Source organism: Bactrocera dorsalis, chromosome 1 (assembly GCF_023373825.1).
Source record: "Bactrocera dorsalis isolate Fly_Bdor chromosome 1, ASM2337382v1, whole genome shotgun sequence".
NCBI lineage: Eukaryota > Metazoa > Arthropoda > Insecta > Diptera > Tephritidae > Bactrocera > Bactrocera dorsalis.
The window spans coordinates 76,935,973-76,948,969 of NC_064303.1; the positions used below are offsets into that span (position 1 = coordinate 76,935,973).

Below are 12,997 nucleotides of genomic sequence, written 5' to 3' on the forward strand. Positions count from 1 at the left end.
GTGAAAACCGTATGGTACTAGGCGACTTTAACGCGCACCACGATCTTTGGCATTCCTGCCTGTCAAATGATCGTAGGGGGATGGAGCTGGCGGAACAGATTGACGATTCGACATTCTGCACAATGAATGACGAAGCCCCCACCAGAGTTACGGCCACCTGTAATAGCTCGCCAGATATTACCATAAATAACATAACCTGGCGACCTATGCTAACCCTCGCATCAGACCATCTGCCCATAATTATCTCGATCGAGAAGCCTCCTGATTTCGTTTCTGTGGACAACCGCACCTTCATTAACTTTAAAAAAGCTAATTGGGTCGGCTTCACAAAATTTACCGAGAGCACCTTCAACGCTCTACCCATTCCTACGGACGTATGCGTTGGCGAGCGTCAATTCCGCAAGGTGATCGCAGCAGCTACCGCTCGCTTCATCCCGGCTGGAAGAATAGCGGAAATCCGCCCCAATTTCCCAGCCGAAGCAGCAGTTCTAGCTAATGAGCGCGACACCTTACGCCATGCCGATCCCGGGGATCCCCGAATAAGGGATCTCAATTTGGAGATTCGGCAAATGGTAAATCAACATAAGCGGACGAAATGGATAGAGCACCTGAAGTCCTGCAACCTCTCCACCGGTGTGAGTAAGCTTTGGGCTACTGTCAAAGCTTTGTCTAATCCGAAGAGACATGACGACCGAGTTGAAGTTCAATTCAATGGTCATGCCTCTTCGGACCCGAAGAAGTGCGCGAGCTACTTTAGCCGGCAGTTTACACTGCACCCTTCGGTAGACAAGGCCAAGGATGTGTTAACCGACGGCTGCGCAAAATGCCAAACAACTGCGCGCCACTTACTTTCACCGATGAGGAGGTTCAGGGTGTCATCAACAAGGCAAAATCCTCCAGATCCATCGGCCCAGACGGAATCAACATGCTAATGTTAAAGCATCTAGGCTCGACGGGAGTAAAATATCTCACCAAGGTCCTCAACCTGTCGCTCACCACTCTTCAAATACCCGATGTGTGGAAAGTCGGAAGAGTGGTCCCACTACTGAAACCTGGGAAATCCGCCAACAAAGGGGAATCTTATCGACCGATAACTCTCCTCTCCCCAGTAGTGAAGACACTAGAGGCCTTGTTACTCCCGACCTTCACTCACCACCTGAGCCTAGCCAGCCACCAGCATGGTTTCCGCAAAGTGCACAGCACCACCACAGCACTTAGCGTCATAAACGCCCAGATAGTTCGTGGCCTCAACCAGAAACCACCCTGCGAAAGAACGATCCTCGTAGCGTTGGACCTGTCAAAAGCTTTTGACACGGTCAACCACACAACGCTACTGCAGGACATTGAAAAAACCACTCTCCCTCTTGGGCTTAAGAGGTGGACCATGAACTATCTGAACGGTCGTCAGTCATCCGTACTATTTCGAGGTGAAACATCTAAACTTAGAAGAATTAAACAGGGGGTTCCGCAGGGTGGTGTCCTCTCCCCGCTACTGTTTAATTTCTATATCTCGAAACTCCCTCAACCAGCAGAGGGGGTCTCCATAACCTCGTACGCAGATGACTGCACGATATTGACGTCGGGCAATGGAATCGATGGCATGTGTTCGAAAGTAAACGGCTACCTCTCCGACCTTTCTCGTTTCCTCACTGCACGAAACCTCCAACTTTCACCCACCAAATCCACAGCGACTATATTCACAAACTGGACGAAGGAGTATAGACTTGAACTTAATATTGCAGTCGATGGCGTCAAAATTCCGACTGTCAATAACCCAAAGATTTTAGGCGTAACCTTCGATAGTCTATGCTCCTTCTCTCCCCATACGACCGCGATTATCGCCAAGGTACAGAGCCGCAACAAAATCCTCAAGTCGCTAGCCGGCAGCACATGGGGAAAAGACAAAGAAACGTTGTTGGCAACATACAAGGCAATCGGCCGGCCGGTCCTCAACTACGCAGCACCGATATGGTCGCCTGGATGCAGTGGTACGCAGATGAGGAAACTTCAGACCTGCCAAAATACAGCACTCCGGACCACGACGGGATGCCTCTTGATGTCGCCCGTTGAACACCTCCATAATGAGACGCGCATGCTTCCTGTAAAGGAGCATAATCAACTCCTCTCCAGGCAGTTCCTGCTTGGTTGCTTCCGTAGGAATCACTCCTGCAGCCATCTGCTTGGAGCGGAACCGCCTCCCAGGAGCATCAAGAGGTCATTCCTCGACTATGTCGACGACATTGAACAGTACGCCGACCAGACTTCGGACGCAACTAACTTTCGACAGGCACTGACCGCCATTCACAGTGGAGCCATCAACACCTTCACCGACTCCCTTCCCGTGAATGGCGTTCTTGGAGTCAAACCACCACCTATTGCAGACGAAGAGCTCCAGTTGCCGCGAGAAACGCGAGTGACCCTAGCGCAACTTCGTTCTGGATACTGTAGCAGGTTAAACTCCTACTTATCCAGAATCGACCCCGACATACCCAATGTATGTCCTGCATGCAACGAGTCTCCGCATGACACTGGCCACCTCTTTGCATGCCCCACAAACCCTACCCATCTAACACCCTCTTCCCTTTGGTCCGACCCCGTCGAAACTGCACGTTTCTTGGGCCTACCGTTAGATGACCTCGACGACAACACAAACAACCCTGACCATCCTAACGGGGATTAGCTAACCGCTAAAACAACAAACAACATCCTGCTCAGCTTTTAATGAACCCAACTATTATCCCACCAGTCAGCCGAAAGCCTATGATGCTAGTGCTGCGTACTATAGTTTATATAATAATTTTTTTATTATGTAAGCTTTAATAAAATAAAAAAATAAATATTTCAAAGAATGTGTGTGTGTTAAATTGGTTAAATTTTTTGCAAGCAGTGCAACAAAAACTTCAAAAGAAGAGAGCCATTGTTCTAGCAAATGTGAAAATGTGCGTTTTTTGCTTACTTATATCTAAAAAACAAACTAACATTTAACATTAAATTTACGTTTAAACCAAAGTTTAATTCATTGGCTATCCATGCTATATAAATTTAAAAAAATCCGTGCACACATTTAAGAGGAATAAGCAGTGAAAATGAGATACTAAACTAAACCCAACCCCGAAGTACTTTCGTGTTGGCGGCCTTTGGCCGCGTTTTAAAAAAATAACCCTGGCCGGTCCAACACCGGCTACGCCATCCACAGTATTTTAGCATTGAACACCTTTTCGTGTTCACTTCATACATTTATTGCTAAGTGGGTTTAATTTATTCCCTTTTGTTCGTGCTTTCACGGTAATTTGACAGTTCAAATTAGGCAGTCATTTTGGTTTTTCGCTTTATTGAACTCAATGTTTTATGTAAAGATTTACAAAGAAATTAACAATCAAAAGTAATTAAAAACATTACTAGTGGTTTTTACAATTCTTAAGTAATATACGTGCGTGAAAATGTATCCATAATTGGTTTCGTACAATGCACAACAGATGAAAATACACTAGCATATATTTAGAAATTTGCAAAAAATAGCATTTTTTAAAGTGAATTTGTGGAAAAATTTGTAAACCGATTTTTATAAAATATGTTTTAAAATTAAGTTCGATAATTGTAGCATACATGCGTGTTTAAAATTTTCAATTTGGTTCTCTCGAATAGGTACAGTGAGCCAAAATTAACCGGCGCGATACTAAACTCAACCCGAAATATCATCTGTTATTAATGCAAATTTTTGATTTTTAATCATGAATAGTTTAAAAAATATAAGTTATTTTTAAATTATTTTTGTATATTTCTCTCGGGAGAATCTCTCCTATCCGCACATACCTAATTTATACGAAAATTCGTTAGGCCCCCCCGCAAAAGTAATTGGAGTTGTGCCTATAAAACTAACTTTCTTTAACTATTTACATGTGGGTATCACAATTAATTATCGATAATTTTTAATCTAATCGGATTATTGTTATAACTGCAGCTAAGTTCAGTATATTATTACATGTGATACTGTCCAACGTTAACTTTGTAGTTTCGCATATTCTCAATTATGCAAGAACTTTTTTGATATTGTAGTATTTTAAATAATCGTGTTTACGGCAATTCGTAATTGTAAGAAAGAAATGTACCGCATTTGCCCAACAAAGTGGACAAGTTCACAGAATTTCCAATTGATATTTACAAAATGTGTACAGAAATCTGAGATTTCCAGAAAATATTCCTTACTTACAATATCGATTGAAAGTAAAACATTTGGTAAGTTCGAAGTCACGATTACGCTTCTTTTTCGCCACAATCAAGGGTATGGGCGGATAGAGGAGGTCCTCAGGATGAAAAAATGTACACGCACATACCCACCACAGACTTCTAGTTTTTGAGATATTTGTATTGCAATTTCATATAAGAAATAAACATTCACAGTTTGTGTTTACATTCATGACAAATACCTGTGTTGTCTTACGAGAAACTAATCAAATATTAGGTAAAGTTTAGAAAAGCATCTCCCGATTTCGTTGTTAAAATGGGAATGTTAGGGATAGAGAAGGACCTCCAAATCAAGAATATATATATATATATATGTATGTATACACAGTGTGCGACAAAACTAAAGCACGGAATCTACCTTCTCGGTACTTAACCGAATAAAATCATAAAATAGGCATTACATGATGTTTTATTGATTTGTATTATTAGTTCATGTATTCTTCTTTTAAAATTAGTAAAAATTAAACAAATTAACTTATTGAAATATTATATAAAATCAAATATCTGAAGAACTTCAAAAATCTGGTGCGACAAAACTAAAGCACATAGCCAATAATTCATATTAATTGCACATTAATTGTTTGTTTAACGGTTTTTAATGATCAAAAAATGTTGAATGTGTAGTTATTAGCTAAATAGAAAAATATTAGTGCATATTCAGTTTCAGTTCGATAGATTGGTTGTATATTAAAGTGAAAGATATATCAATGGCTCGAAATAACTATTCTGTTCATTTTAGAAAAAAATTTGTTAAGGATTTTAAGAAAAGAGAATCAGTTATGACTATTGCAAAAGAGTTTGGAATAAATCAGTCTATTGTTTCCCGAAAATTTAGCCGATTTCGCAAAAAAAGCTCTTTGGTTACAGCGCATAGAGCTAGACGGCCACGGAAAGCAAGCGAACGAGAGGATAAGGGAGTCATTCGGGCAATAAAAAATTACTTTTTTATATCGGCAATATCTATTGTAAGATAATTACGGTTAAATATATTACAGAGCTCCATACAACGTCGAGCTGTCCATGGGGGGTTTTCATGCTACCTGCAGCAAGTTAGTGCAAATAAGCCGTATTATTTATTTAAAACACTGGCGCGATTGGAATTTGTGAGGATGCACATAAATTGAACGATTACCAAATGGTAAACTGTACTTTTTCTGGCGAACTGAAGTTTAATATCAAAGATTGAGGTGGGCTGAAGCTGGTAGGCAGACCGAAAGAACAACGCCTAAATCAGCGCAATAAAACAAGCGCGGTGAAACATGGTGGAGACAATGTACTAGTGTCGGGTTGTTTTCCAGAGAATGAAATTGCGCCAATTCATTATATAAACAGTACAATGGACATATGCAAGCATAAAAATATTTTTCAGAATATTATGCTGCCGCATGTTGCAGAAGAAATGGTTTTAAAATGGAGTTATCAATATGACAACGACCAGAAACATACTGCTATTTGTGTAAATCAGTGGTTTTTTTGATAACAGGATTGAGGTTTTGAAGCGACTCGCACAATCACCTGATCTCAATCCCATAGAGAACCAATAGGAAATTGTAGATCGAAAAATCAGACGTGAAAATTGTAAAAATAAGGCCGTTTTATACATACAAGTAAAGGTAGCATGGAAAAGCATTTCCTGCGGCACATAAAATAAATTCATTGAGCCCATGCCTCGCCGATGTGCACCTGTATTGAATAGGGATACGCAACCAAATATTGAAAGACATAAATTTTTCAAGCATAAAACCCTTTCGTGCTTTAGTTTTTTCGCACCAGATTTTTGGAGTTTTTCATATATGGAATTTTATATATTTTCTTAATAAGTTCATTTGTTTAATTTTTAGTAATTCAAAAAGAAGAATGAATGAACTAGTTATAAAAATAAAAATAAAATCATTTATAACATAATTTACGATTTTATTAATTTAAATACCGAGGAGGTTGATTCCGTGCATTAGTTTTGTCGCACACTGTATATTGTTCAAGTTCAGAACATGAAAATATATATAAAAGATGCCGGTAAAGGTTCAGGAGAGCGGCTTTTCTGAAAACGTGCACCAATTTTCACGGGAAAGGTCCTAAAATACTCTTTTTATTTCTACTTTACGAATATGTTAGGCGCGTCCCCCTAAAATCAATATTTTCTTTGTTTTTATCAAAAAACATCGTATTTCCCGAAATGATAAATTCACTTTTGCGCTTTACACGTCTTTAGATGTTAAAATTATACTTTCTATAAGTTATATACACGTATCAGAGAACTGCAAAAATCACTATTTTCTTGATTTACTCATACGCGAACTTTTTCATTCAACCTAACTCACTGAAAAAACCAGAGTGATGAGTAAAAATCAACTAATTTTGCCGTACACATCATTCCGAGGATCTTGAGTCTTCGGTTCAAAATTTCTCACTCAATTCAACTCACTGAACAAAAGTCAGCGTTCAAAAAAATGAGCATGTGTTGACGAAAGCCTCATTCGGTTCAATTTGAGTTGATTGATTATGAGTAAACTATTAGCGACAAGACGACACGATGTGAGCGTGCATGTACAGTAACAATTTCTATGCAAGCCCCATGCGTTCCACGAACTGCAGCTTGTTGTTGTAGCTTGTTTTTGTTTTCGTTCTTCTCACGTTTCATCTGTGCGGAAAAAGTGCCGCTTGCTGCGCGCATGAGTAAAATCATACGAGTTGATTTTCGCGAGTTGAGTGTTGTTCTTGTTCAAAACAATGATTGTTGAACCGAATGAGCAAGCGTCCGAAATCATTATATTGAACACGAGCCGAACAAACTCGGAGTGAAACAAAAAATCGCACACATCCGAGTGAATTTAAAATCAACAACGAAAATGTGAGCGCATGCATGTTGGATCGGCTGATCCGAACAGTGTGATTATTCGGCTGTTGAGTGCGTACGAATGTTTTTCATTCAGCCGATGCTGTTCTCTGACACGTATCTATTGATGTTGTTTACTTAATCAATAAGAGAAATTGGAAATTCGTATGGCCACTGTTGATTCATGATCGTTTTCGAATTATCGATACTCTCAATATTTGAGGCTGATCGAGGATTGGTAAAAATGAGAAATACATAATAGGAAAATTTATAATTCATTATTATTGCAGAAAGAAGAAGAATTTGGACACAGAAGAATTTTGAACACCGGGGTTTTGGACCGACCAGGGATATTATTTTTCGAGCGCGTATTTTAAGACCTTTCCCGTGAAAATTGGTGCACGTTTTCAGAAAAGCCGCTCTCCTGAACCTTTACCGTAAATTGGAATTAAAAACACGAATTTTAAGACCTTTCCCGTGAAAATTGGTGCACGTTTTCGGAAAAGCCGCTCTCCTGAACCTTTACCAAGATGCCGCTGACTTATGGTTTTTGAGATATTTGCATTTAATGTTCAAAAATTCAACTATTTAAAACACCTGCTTCTCAGATTTAAGGTTGGGTTCCAGCTCTCAAGTAAATGCTCAAGAAAAAAAATTCTTTTATCTTGAGCTTTAGTCAAGTAAATTTGACAGCAGGTTACGCATTGTGAATGATGCACATTAGAAGATCAAGTAAAACAAACAAAGAAAATATACTTATGTGTGTAAGTATGTAAACCTTTTTCTTGGGATTTAAGGAATGTGGTTATTGATTGGTAAGTTTTATACATCATTTCAAAATGTACTATATTTCATAATAATGATCTTAACTAATTTAAGATGAATTTGACGATTACTTTGAATTTCTTTCAAGAAACAATTGTTACTTTCATGTTTCTTCGCAAAACCAGCGTTGTCATATTCGCATTTTATTGAAAAATGCATTAAAAATTAGTACTAGATTTTTTATAGATGCATACTAGCACAATAAAATTTACCGCAAAAAATTTTCTTGACCATTTCTTAAGCGTTTTTTTATATGAAGTTTGTACATTTCTTGAGAGCTGGAAACCTTTAAAATGAGTTTTACACTTAAATTTTTAACTTTTATTATATATCAACTAACATTTCCGTAATCCGTTTTTAACCATTTACTTTATGTTATATAAAGAAAAATAACTTTTATTCAATATTTAACTTTTGTTCAATTATTTTTGTTCACATAATAGCAAAAGGGTTGCATTCTAAGTAATAATAATCGCTGTTACGTTACGTACTTATTTCACAGAACAACAAAAAAAAAATAATAATAAGAAAATAAATAATACCCCAATGGAAGGAAATACATAACACATTAGTTTTTCGCATAGAAATCCTTTCTTAATTGGCGGCCTTCGGTCGCGCTTCAAAATAAAAAATCCTTGGTCGGACCAACACCTGGGCGTGCTCAGTTCTTTCGCGTTGAACTCTATTCTGCATTAGCGGACTTCGGCCGCTTCATAAAGAAAACACTGGTCGGTCCACATTTCAATAATTCAGTTATGAACATTTGTTTTGCCTTAAATAGTGCAAAACTAACTAAGTCAATTTTTCGCGTTAAACTCCTTTAGTGTTATCCAGAACAGACTAGTTTCATCTGATAGAACGCCACATACACATACAACGCTGCATTATGCTTCGTACCCCGTTCCGTGGAGGGGGTCAAAAAATACCAACAATCCAACCGGAAAGATTTGTTTCCGAAACAGATGAGTTGAAACATAAGTTAAAAGAATTATAACAATTATGCAAATAATTAAAAAGTTAAAATCAAAAGCTTAAAGAACAAAATAATCTCCCACTTGTGCTTAATTATAGTCCACCACAATACGAAACTGATAAAGAAGAATTGGCTGTGAAAACAGACTATTTTAAAGAAAAACAAAAGGTCTAGAAAAAAATGTAAAGCCGAAGCTTCACCAGAAGTAATCATACGAGCAAATACTTTATCATCGAACGGTGAAAACCACACAGCTATAAATGATGAACCGAAGTATGAATCGAGGCTTCCACCTATCTCGTGATCAAACAGATAGCAAAACATACCATGCTGCTAATATCAGCAGAGGGTTGCAGAAGAGGGAAGCTAATGTCGTCTCAACAGATGAAAGCACTAGCGGAAAGCACATCACTAGCCCTTCCCCCAAGGGACGACGCTACGAAGTGGATTAATTTCATAAAGAACTTTAGAGTTACTATAAGCAACAAAACAGAGTAAAAGGATTGCATGCTTGAAATGCTGCTGAGAGACAGTACCATCCAGTGGTACACTGACGGCTCAACAACACCGGAAGGTATTGGTGCAGACATTGCGGGACTGCGTACCAAGATAATAATAATAATAATACCCAACGATTACCCTCCTCCCGGGCAACCGACGCGAGGGGCGCAATCCGCGAACGAGCGGAATTAGCCGAGTCATAAAAGGCAAACGAGTTTTAAGCGTTGCGATCTTAAGCCGCTCAGAATAATAATTTCAACAGCCAAAATTAAGAATTGAATTAAAGTTTATAATATTTAAATGTTACTTGTTAAGAGTGGATAAAATAATTTTATTAATGGTAAAGAGTGAGTCTGTTAGATCAAATGTGCTGGAATGAGAATTGAAATCATGACATACGGCGGAATGGTTCGTTTAACTCAAAATTTGTTCTAGAAAATTTTAAAAGTAAGGGTCTAAACTGCCTGGTAGAGCAAGAGGGAACTTTAAAATTAATATCAGGTAAGAGAGATGGGCTACAGACTGATCCATTTATGAGTTTTACAAGAAATATTATACCAAGCACCTCCCTACGATTAGCGAGTTCGGGAAATTTATAAGTTTTATACGGTTAGTGTAAGAGGGAAGATTTAAACTGGAATCCCAATGCAAATGATTTAAGGCAAAAAGTAAAAATTGTTTTTGAATGGACTCTAACTTATCCGAATGGACTTGGTAACTAGGATTCCAAACCACACATCACACATGCATACTCTAATATAGGCCTCACCAGAGATGTAAAAAAGATGTAAGAGCGCCTTTAGTTTAAAAACCGTGGAAGATGCGTGAAGATTAAAATTGAGTTTGGGGTCCATAGTTACTCCCAGATCAACGAAACTGCTTACTTTCTCCAACCTAAAGTTTTGTATTGCGTATGAAGTAGGGTCTACAGATCTACGTGAAAAGCACATCGTTTTACATTTACCATACCAATGGGACGCTTGCCAAGTATCTTTCAGGCTGAAGTTTTTGCTATAAGTCTGTGCGTGGAAATCAACCTCCAGCGCATGGCAGCGATAATCAAGCGGCACTAAAAGCGATCTCAGCATATGAGATCAAATCGCTTTTAGTATAGGAATGCATAGAAAGGCTAAAACGCCTATCTTTGTGAAACCGGGTGCACCTAATCTGGGAGCCAAGGCATCAAGGGGTAGAAGAAATGAGAGGGCCGACGAACTAGCTCGCTCTGCGGCAGCGTTCAAGATCATGGGACCAGAATCATTCATAGCGGTGGTATCCTGCGCTAACTTCCGGTTCTGCGACTTGGAACAGGAAACACCAGCACACCTAATTCTGGATTGTACAGCAATTTGCAGAAGAAAGCTTAAGGCCCTGGGTTCCATATACATTGACAGGGACGTCACCTCAGTAGCGTCCACCAGGCTCCTGGAACCATTCAGGCTGCTGGAACTTGGTGAATATCGTCACCTGAAATGCAAAATAACGTATCATCAAAAAATTCGAAATTGAGTGTCTTATTGATTACGCTTCACTACTTTAAATTACATACATAATATTACATATGTTCAACAATTTCAGGTTCTGCGCTCACATATAAACCAGCTTTAACCAATATTAAATTTTTTTTTCACTCATGTTCCATTTTATTTCGTGTTTCATTCATGCCAATATAAATTTCCGAAAATGTTGTTATGTTACTTTGCATTTCAGGTGACGATATGTGTGATATAAGCAAAGCATAATAGACCCTAGGTCGCGCTATAAAGAGGTGTACATCCACTAGTTATTTTTTTTCAATAATTCACTCACTACCACTTTATTAAAAACAGAATGCAAGTGGAATTTATATTTAAAATGGCTTTATTGCATAATGGCATAAAATTTGTAAAGTATTTAAAATTTATCTTAATGTACACTATAAATAAGGTCGAGACGGTGTCCAGATGACGCAACGAGAGATATTGTTGATTCGATGTAGCCCGGTGGTTGCTGATGGGTGGATCTTTATATAGCGCTCTGGATTACTGACGATTCGAATTAACGCACTCTGGGTCGGTAAATTATATATCGGTGTAGGTGTATATACGAATGTATCAGAAACGAATGTATGTAAATGTGCGGCTTGTATAGATCGAATGTGTCCGCAATCCTTTTTCCTGGCCTTTTTGTTATGCGGGTTGATTGATGTGGATATGTGTTGAGTGGTATCAGCTGTGATGAATTGCGCTGTAGCATTAGGATGCGCCAGTTTTACCGGGTAGAGGTGGTGGATGCTTAACTCCTTTAAACACCTTACTAACAATATTTATCTATCTCTCCTTTGAAGACAAGCAAACCCACCCAATAAAGGTTATGACTAAAAATCTCCATCATTCGTGTGGCATTAGTGATATTCCCTTTGATTTGAAATGAGAAGGTCTAAATGTTATAATCGCCGTAATTAACTCAAGTGGAAATCACGAGAACCTTTAAGCATGTTTTTAGCTACTTTTGATTCTAACGAAGACATTAAGAAAATAAATGAAATCAAACACATTCTTTACATCGTTGCTCTCATTGAGCCTTTTAGGAAATTTAAACTTATTCCGCAATGTAAAAATTGCCTGACATTTGGACTCACAAAGAACTTCTGCGGCAAAATGTCAAAGTATCCGGCAAACTACAGAGGATACATTGTTGTCAAGGAGCTTCAAAGCATTCGTAACAAAGCCTTGAAATAACAAAAAGTTTCCAAACCACAACTATTACATTAAAGCAATCAACTAACCCTTGTTTATTACTGCAATATATTGCCCTCCGAGATACAAAATCCTCATTGAAGAAAATAAAGAACTTTTCAATACGCACCCACACAAATTTATTATGGAAGGCGTCTTTAATGCGAAGCATGTTTACTATCGCGCCTATAAAGGGCGAGACTTATTCCAGGCAGCTCAAGAAATGGAGTGTGAGTTTATATCGACCTGAACACCAACTTACTGACCAATGGATACCAAATTAGATAATTAAATGAGGATTGCATCGCTACCTAGGGTCTATTGTGCCCTCTCCTAACTCCCAACGTCTCAACTAGCCCCAGCAAATTGATGAGTTCCAGTATACTGCTAGGTGCTATTGAGGCGATGTGATCCCTATTTGAAAACATGGATCCAAGAACCTTAATCCTACATCTACATACTGATGTGTAGTCCATTAGCAGGTGTTCTGGTGGTTCAGACTCCAAGTCGCAGAACCGGCAATTTGCACAAGAAGCTAGGACCATGTTAAATAAATGCTTTTTGAGCTTGCAATGGCCAGTGTAAAAGACGACCAGTAGCCTAACTCTCCTCTCCCCAGTAGTGAAGACACTTGAGGCCTTGTTACTCCCGACCTTCACTCACCACCTGAGCCTAGCCAGCCACCAGCATGGATTCCGCAAAGTGCACAGCACCACCACAGCACTTAGCGTCATAAACGCCCGGATAGTTCGTGGCCTCAACCAGAAACCACCCTGCGAAAGAACGATCCTCGTAGCGTTGGACCTGTCAAAAGCTTTTGACACGGTCAATCTAACAACGCTACTGCAGGACATCGAAAAGACTACTCTCCCTCCAGGGCTAAAGAGGTGGACCATGAAC

The 12,997-nt window shown here is 38.9% G+C and overlaps 1 protein-coding gene across 1 annotated transcript in view; it reads left to right on the top strand.

Annotated features, from left to right (window-relative positions):
- Nucleotides 1-3,973: 3,973 nt before the first annotated feature.
- The window catches only part of LOC105228012 (DNA-directed RNA polymerase, mitochondrial), an 87,522-nt gene continuing 78,498 nt past the window's right edge, over nucleotides 3,974-12,997 (top strand). The window contains exon 1 of the mRNA XM_011207619.4: nucleotides 3,974-4,236. Coding sequence (XP_011205921.2) covers nucleotides 4,104-4,236 — 133 coding nt within the window. The 5' untranslated portion in view covers nucleotides 3,974-4,103. The remainder of the gene's footprint in view (nucleotides 4,237-12,997) is intronic.